Source organism: Cheilinus undulatus, linkage group 3, assembly GCF_018320785.1.
Source record: "Cheilinus undulatus linkage group 3, ASM1832078v1, whole genome shotgun sequence".
NCBI classification, from domain to species: domain Eukaryota; kingdom Metazoa; phylum Chordata; class Actinopteri; order Labriformes; family Labridae; genus Cheilinus; species Cheilinus undulatus.
In genome coordinates, this window is record NC_054867.1 from 13,866,990 (window position 1) to 13,874,780 (window position 7,791).

General features: G+C 42.4%; 1 protein-coding gene across 4 annotated transcripts in view; it reads right to left on the bottom strand.

Moving 5' to 3' along the window:
* fbln2 (fibulin 2) overlaps window positions 1-6,996 on the bottom strand; it is a 122,892-nt gene extending 115,896 nt beyond the window's left edge. For 3 of the 4 annotated variants that reach the window (XM_041782836.1, XM_041782835.1, XM_041782833.1), the window contains exons 1-2: window positions 6,835-6,982; window positions 300-2,248 (exon numbers count right to left, since the gene is read on the bottom strand). In XM_041782836.1, the coding sequence (XP_041638770.1) occupies window positions 300-2,142 (1,843 nt within the window). In that variant the 5' untranslated portion in view covers window positions 2,143-2,248; window positions 6,835-6,982. Of the gene's footprint in view, window positions 1-299; window positions 2,249-6,834 lie in introns of all 4 variants that reach the window. The other variant, XM_041782834.1, reaches the window with a different exon arrangement.
* Window positions 6,997-7,791: the final 795 nt, after the last annotated feature.

The following is a 7,791-nucleotide window of genomic DNA, read 5'->3' on the forward strand; positions in this document are numbered from 1 at the left end:
TATGTCTTGCTGAGTCAAATCATCGAATTTAATAATTCCTTTCAATCTGCCATCTGTTTCCAGTCATTTCAATTTTTTCTTCATTCAGTCTTTTCCAACTCAGCCTAATAATGTTATGCATTGTGTTTTATTATATTTTACACACAACTTGAACATGAGCAATCAAATCCATGTTCAGTCCATACTGGTATCTCATATTGTCAAGTCTTACATTCTAAAATAGAAATCACTATCTTCCTGTGACACAGACAGCATGTCTGAATGTGATACTCTGTGCTGTGTTGTTGTTTTTGACTCACCTCGATCAGGTTTGATGAGCACAGATGGCCGATCTTTCCTCTCTTCATCGTTCTCTGTCACCTTTCCCTGATCCACACTGTGAAGGTTAAACATCCTCTGGCCTGGCTTTCTGCTGGGCTCATGCTCATCCAGGGTGAACCTTTGTGGTCTCTGGGTTGTGGTGGTAATGAATTGGACCATGGGAGTTGTCAAGTACTCAGTCCTCCCGGGAGAGCTGGTGCTGAGCTCAGGTGTTGTCTTTTCATAGCTGCTGGTTGGGTTGTTGCTCTCTGGCTCCTCGTTGGGTCTTTCCTGTTGTGTTGGCTTTAAACTGTACAGCAAATCTTTTCCTCCAGGCCCAGTGACACTATGAAATGTTACTTCTTCTTCCTCCTCTTCAAAATGTTTTTCATGTGCCCCTTCCTCACTGCCCAGTGTGACTGTCTTCTGTGAATCTTTTTGACTGTTTGAACCTGCTTGAGGATGGATTGAGCTGTCTGGGTGTTTTAGCATGTAAAGTGGAAAATTGTCTCTATCTGACTGTCTCTGCCGATTGGTTTGACTTGGTGTTCCTCTCACAAGAGGACCAACATTGATCTGGTTCTTTGAACCACTGGCTGTCACCCCATCTGATACTTTACTGTGATGTGTCTTTGTGTCAGTGTTTCGGTGATGATGCACTGTTCTCTCTGGATTCATATGTAGATAATCTGGGTGTTTTTCACTTCCTAATCCTTGGTTTAGTCGAAATATGATACTGTCTGAACTTTGTAGTCCATGCAATGGATTACCCTTATCAGTCTGAGCAGTTAGATCACTGAATGTTTTACTTTGCACACTCTCTACACCCTGTGCTGGCTGCCAAGAGGTTGTTGCGCCCATGTGAATATGAGGTCTGACAGTACTCTGCTCTTCTCCCAGAGGACTTTCTGTCACTAGTTCTCTGTCCTCAAGATGGTCATGAACTCCTAATCTCCCTCTCAGCGCCAGCTTGTTTTGTCTGTCAAAGCCCTGCAGGGCCGCCGTTCTGTCAGGTCTGTCAGAGCCTCGGGACACAGAGAAGACCTTGTTGGAGGAGGGGGGCTGGGTTGAGAAGACCAGAGATTTTAGGTAATTCTCTGGAGTGTCAATAGGACCGTAATCATAATCCTCTGGCTCCTCTTTATACAATGGTATCTCTTTAAAGAGAGGTAGAGTCCCATTCATAGGGAGTTGAAGGGGAGTGGAGATTTGATCCACGCTCCCTTGTTGGTCCAAACTGTAGGGGTAACCATTGTGCCTGTTAATATTCTCCCCCTCTCTGGGTGCAGCCAGCACTGGTTTTTTGACCTGTTGTGGGTCACAGTCTGGCACTGGGTAACACATTAGTTTCCCCCCTTCAGTTGGACAGTGGCAGACCTGACAGGAATCAATGTGAAAGGAGTGACCAGCTTCATACTTCTGGCCATCGTGGATGCATCCAACACGTTCACACTGCATGCAGCCATCTGCAGGCTCTGAAACCTCGATGCAGTTTGGTGGAAGATCAGGACAGCTGATGAAGTGGCAGCTGATCCGTCCCCCTCCTGCAGGACAGGAACACTCTGTGCTGCCGTAGTCAACAAAGTAAGAGTCACTCTCTGGGACCTTACCATTTTTGAATCCAGCATTGAGGCAATCATAATACTGATACCCTTCACACGTGCATCCTTTTTGCAGGCATGAAGCACAACAAGCACCGCTCTCCAGCACTTCCTCGATGCAATTTTCCAGCTGGGGACAGTCCACACCTGTGCAGTCACGCTGGCACAAGCACACACTCAGGCAGATAAAGAGAAGTGTAATCCTTACTAGTGTTACTTCTGCCCTTACAACATCAGCCATGGCCCCAGGTGTGCGTCTGAAATCAATGAAGATCAGGTATCATCCAAGGCCTTCAGTTCGTCTTCAAGGAATCTGGCACATTTTGCTCTCGTGAAAGACCATTATTCTGCAAGAAATAGGAGAAAGAGAGACTGACGGGCATATGGAGGCTTATTTCTCAAAATGAAAGCAGACCGACATCTGGCTTTATAGTTGAGCTCACAAGTCCAATTTTTACTGCCTCATAGTTGTCCTTACATAAGGACGACACACACCTCATTAACACCAGCTGCAGTACAGCGTTTTTTTATTATCATTATAAAGGCTGTAATGGTGAAATTTTAAATCTAGACAAGACATTTGCCCAACGTCCCTTATTGTCTACATGGAAAAACAACAATCTGGAATCATCCCAAACTTAAAGCTGCTGAACATATCACTTTTAAAAAATTCATTATAGAAGAGCTGCAGTTTGAGAATTACTTATTTTAAGCGTAGCACATAATCTAAAGACTTTCATGAGTAAATTAAATCCCCTTCTTTAAGTTTGCAAAACAGAATCACATGCAGCTTTTTGCACACAATACTCTTTACAACTGTTTCTTGACACGTTATTTTTTTTAACTGTGAAGCCAGGCATACAGTGTGCAATATCAAGCTGACCCTATTACAATTGTGAAGGAGTGTCAGCACATGCTGTGGGACTGAATCATTTGTAAGAATGGTTTGTGCTCACACTGTTTGACATGATGGTCAGGCATAACCTGAGGACTCACAATGCACAACTGAAGACAGGACGGACCGTGCAGATGCCGGTGAAGTTTCCTTTGAGGAGCCTAACAGACAGGTTGAAGTCAGGTCTAGTATCTTGTTTGTATGGGTCATATAACTAAAAAGAGCAGCAAAAATGCTCTTGTCATATCATGCACACACTAACACAGCATCGCCAGCATACACAATGAGCATCTTTAAAATACTCTATCAGATAGTGATGGGAATTCCACCTCTTTTAAGTGATCCAGATCATTTGGCTTAGCTCAGTAAGAGCCCCTTTATGCTACAAAACAGCTCTTCGTCTAGTACTAGTTTGGCTTTTCTAAAATAAGCCAAATTTAGCCATTTTTGACCTGTGAATGGTAACAGATATACAGTACTATGCAGAATATTAAGTCATGTTTGGGCCTAAAATTGAGGCTGATGTAAGGCATTGGCATTTCGAGTAAGCTGGCCTGACGGTACCATGGGGCATGAAGGAGGAACGACACAACCCCGGTCATGCTCAGGATGTCCTTGCATATTACCAAGGGTATGGGAAATAACCTACTGAAAAAAAAAACAAAGTCTAAACCTTAAGGATGAAGTGAGGGGTGGATGTGGCGAGTAAGCATGGCCTGGGGGTACTGTAGGGGCAGGTAGTAAGGTTGCCACGTGCCCTTGGTTATGCTGTGGATGTTCCAAAGGCCTGAAAACTGCCAGCAGTCTCTGGTTGTATTACCAAGTGTGAAAAGGCCCAAACAAAAGATATGCAGACAAGCTTGAGCCTGGCTGCTAAGCAAGACACTTGTGTCAACATGTGTCAAGCTCATAGACTGTAGAAAGAATTGGACAAAGCCTGTGTGACATCAGCCATCTGCTTAAAATAGGCAGACTCAAACAGCTCTTGAAGCCAATCCGTGGAGGCTTCCATATTGAAATCGGGATCTAAACCAAACTTTGGATCAACCTAAGGGTCTACCCACTAAGCTGGACTTGTCAGCCAGCTAGCTAGCATTCTGGTTGACAGAAACTTAGCTTCTGCCTGTTGAGCTATCTTTCATATGCGCAGTGAGCTTTTTCCTAACCTCGTAAAGCAGATGGATACGCCCGTTTCCATGTTTCTCACTGGCGAATCCATCTTGCAAAGCTCCCATCTTAACCATTTGGGCCCGGTGCAGTTATGGCGGAAGACGTGGATGCTGCTAAAGCGCCAGTTTTATCAGAACTTGACGACATTTCTTCGTTAAAGAAGAACAAAGAACAGCAGTGACTTGTTTTCTTTTCAGAAACGACAAAAATCATGTACTGACATGTCTAGAGTTGCCATGGTTCACGTTGTGCAGTTCTATATGGAGTTTATTCCTCGGTAGCTGCGCATGCACACCTTGATAGCGGTGAGGACGTCACATGTTTTGTCGCTCTGATTGGCCGGTAAAGATGTGACAGACAGAACATTCATCTAATCACCCTCTGACTTATTTTTCAAAGCCTATGCCCTTTTCCAAACACTGTATATCGAAGGTTTTCCAGATGGATGTGTGAAACACATCCATCTGACGTGTCAGGTTAGTTTCTCCTAATCAAAACCATTGTGGTACAAAAAACTTCACCCCCTGTTTAGTGTGAGGACATGAAGACATTAGCTAATGAGACACATTTGGTTTTTTGAACCAGGCTGTAAACCAGTTTATTCCTAGTGTAAGAACCGGCTTTCCAACTGGTGTTCCTGCAGCCAGCCTCAAGTGGACACTCGTGGTATTGCAGTTTTTTGCACTTCCTCATTGGTTTCATTTTTCAGGACCAGAGGTTGCTGCTTGGTCAAGCTTGACTCTGGCTGCCCCACCCTTTAGAGCCCTTGGAGCCTCATGTGTGAAAGCAGAAAGGCTCGAACACATTACCGCTGCTAATACATTTTAAAGACTATTCACAGACCTGTACTAGCATAAAACACAGACAACAACGTCCCATCCTGTGTTTGCATTAGCTAGTCTGTGATCCTTCACTGACATACATGAGTCAGGATTTAGCACGGGTAACTACTGCACCGTCGTTTCATTAAAAACGAAGTTACAGTGCACTTCATAAACCATAAATATGATAAACTGCTCTAAAAAGCACACACTTTAATTTGCATTTTATGTTGTGTTTTTTTTTTTTTTCATCATGTGTGGCATAAAACATTGGTGTTTTACTGACATTAATTCTTAGGTGTATTTCATAACAATGGACAGGGAAAAGGGGAAATGCTCCGATCATTTACATTAAGATCTGGCTCTTAGAAGTGACTTGTTTGCCAACAACACATGACAAGTGCCAGCTAAAAGTCAGCAGATATTTCCTGCATGTTTATCTCTTCTATAATAAAAGGGAAGGTACATTAAACAGGCATGCCTGCCATGAACTGTCTGGCAGTTTAGGCAAGTAAAATACCCTGGATTTGGGATATCTGCCCATGGCTGTTCGCTGTTCTCACTGTGCGAATTAGTGCAGATATACAACCAAAATAACAAACATGTCATAAATCCATCTGACCAGTCAGGAGCAGCTGACCAGGCCCTGGTGGGCTGTCGTGTCCACCGTTACACAAATGAAGCAGACTTAAAATTTTTCAACTTCAAAACAGTCATACAACTCAAAATTGGTAACAGATTTGGTTTCAAATTGCACAGTGTTCACCTGGCTTCAATGATATTTTCCCATCAAGTGGATTTTCTCAACCATCTTCAAAAGTAAATAACCCACTAACATCAAGTGCAAACTGTTCTGTTCCCTGGCTGATTTTCATGAAATGTCTTTGAAGTGCTGAATTCAACACTGATTTGTCATAAATGACGCTGTGAGAGGACTGCTCTAAATAACGAGCCTCATCATCACTTTGTCATCTTTGATTTGAGTTACCGGGTACCTTTGCAGAGAATGACTTTAACATGTTGGAAATGGTTAACCATATCTGGGAAAAACAAGTAAAAGCAGATTATTTGTGCCATGTACTAAAAAACTCAACCACCTCTGTCATGATGTGCTTTGTTTTGTTTTCTTCTCTTCTCGGGCTTCCCAGACCAGTTAAACATAAGTCTGCTTTTGATATTTTGTGAGTCAAAACCAAACAGTTTGAACCACAAAATACAATTCATCTGTTTTAGAGTCACAGCTCCTGCAACAGCCTCCCTGGGGAGAATAAACAGCCACAGCCCACCCTCAAGGCCCACTGTCACTAGACTGAGCTCACTCTGGCCTAAGAAGAGAAGATCAATGCAAAGCTGTCAGTGGAGGTGGCATGTTGTGTTCATGTACCATACTTAATGGAAGTGGACAAGGCAAGGATGCACAAGAATATGAACTAAGAATGCAAAGGTGTTTCCCAGAGTAGTAAGGGATGGGGAATTCCTCTGTGTTGCCTGCACATAAACACACAAACACACACACTCAGCTGATCCCTGAACAATCCCTGATGTCATACTGCTCTGCCAACATAACCACAAGGAGAGAGGTTTCTGTTAAACTTCACATTTTTAGATGAAAAATGTAACATAACTTCTTTTTAAATGAATCCCTGTATTGTAGATCAAGGCATTTGTCTTATGTCGTTTTAACACAGGGAAAGATAGCTTACATCATGGTTTAATCAGTACTTAAAAACTTTTTTTGTGCATCAACGACAAACTGCACTGACAAAATATAAATTCTCAAATATTTAGTGACGTTTTCATGCTGTTTCTGCAAAATGCTCACAGCTTAAATGCGAATGGCAATATTAATCTAAGTCTTGCTGCAACATCTGAGATCAGACAGGGTAAAAGTAACGCTAAATAGAGACTTCGAAAGCCAGTCCTGTTTAAATTGGTGCTATGGTCTCATCCTCTGCCTTCCTGGTTAGTCAGTTCATCAAAACTACAAAACAAGTTTTTCTCCTCTCAGAGTAAGTTTGAAAAAAGTTGTGAATAACTTAATTCTTACCACAACAGCAGTGGATTGCACAGCAACAGTGTCGATAAAGTGAAGCCGCGTTACCTTGCAGACTGTGGCTCTGAGATCAGCCGGCTCCAGGTCCTTTGAGCGCTGTAGGTGAAAACTTTTTGACTGTCGAGGATCTGCTGGAACCAGGCAGGCAGGGAGGCGGAGGGGGCGGTACAGAGAGTTTCCTCTGCTCCTTGCTGAGCCGGCCCACAACACAACAGGTAGCTCGAGCCTGAAGACGACTGAATGTAATGATGAGCTCGCGGATGGAAGTTTATAGGCTAAAGCGGGGGAACGACAGACTTAAGTTACTAAATTTCCACCTGCTATGTGCGAATGAACTGGAGATGAATGGTTGGGAGTCTATCAGCCTGATACTATCACTTAATGGAAAAGATAAAAGGTGAATGCTAATTTTAACTTTCAGTGTGTATTAAATCGCATATTTCTGCTAGTATATGCTACACTTGAATTCACTACGAAGAACAGATCAAAGTGGGTTAATATTGTCCCACATTGCGCACTGTTGTTTTACACTTAGAGTAAGTGACGTCATTGATTATCAAGCAGCCAATTCCTTTTAATATCGTGGCAATTATCAGGAATTAGGTGTACCCACACCCTAAACCTAACCTGACCCTTACCCTGAAGATTAGACTACTTGAAAACTTCTCAGGATGGACTCACTTTGATTAAGTGGGCTAAAATAAAGACAATCTGGGATTTATCAATAAAGAAGATTAACATCTTTTATCTGTCTTCTTCAACTTGTTTTCTTTTGTTAGTTAAGTTGAGGTTAGGCGATTAAAATTGCAATTCAATTGCCATTTTCACTTGCTGTTAAATTCATTAAACTTTTATGGTATGCTAACATTATTTCTCTGAAGAAAATTGACTTATTCTGCCTTAAATGCCTTTTTCTTGATTGAAATGTGCATCAAATGCTAATAACAAATT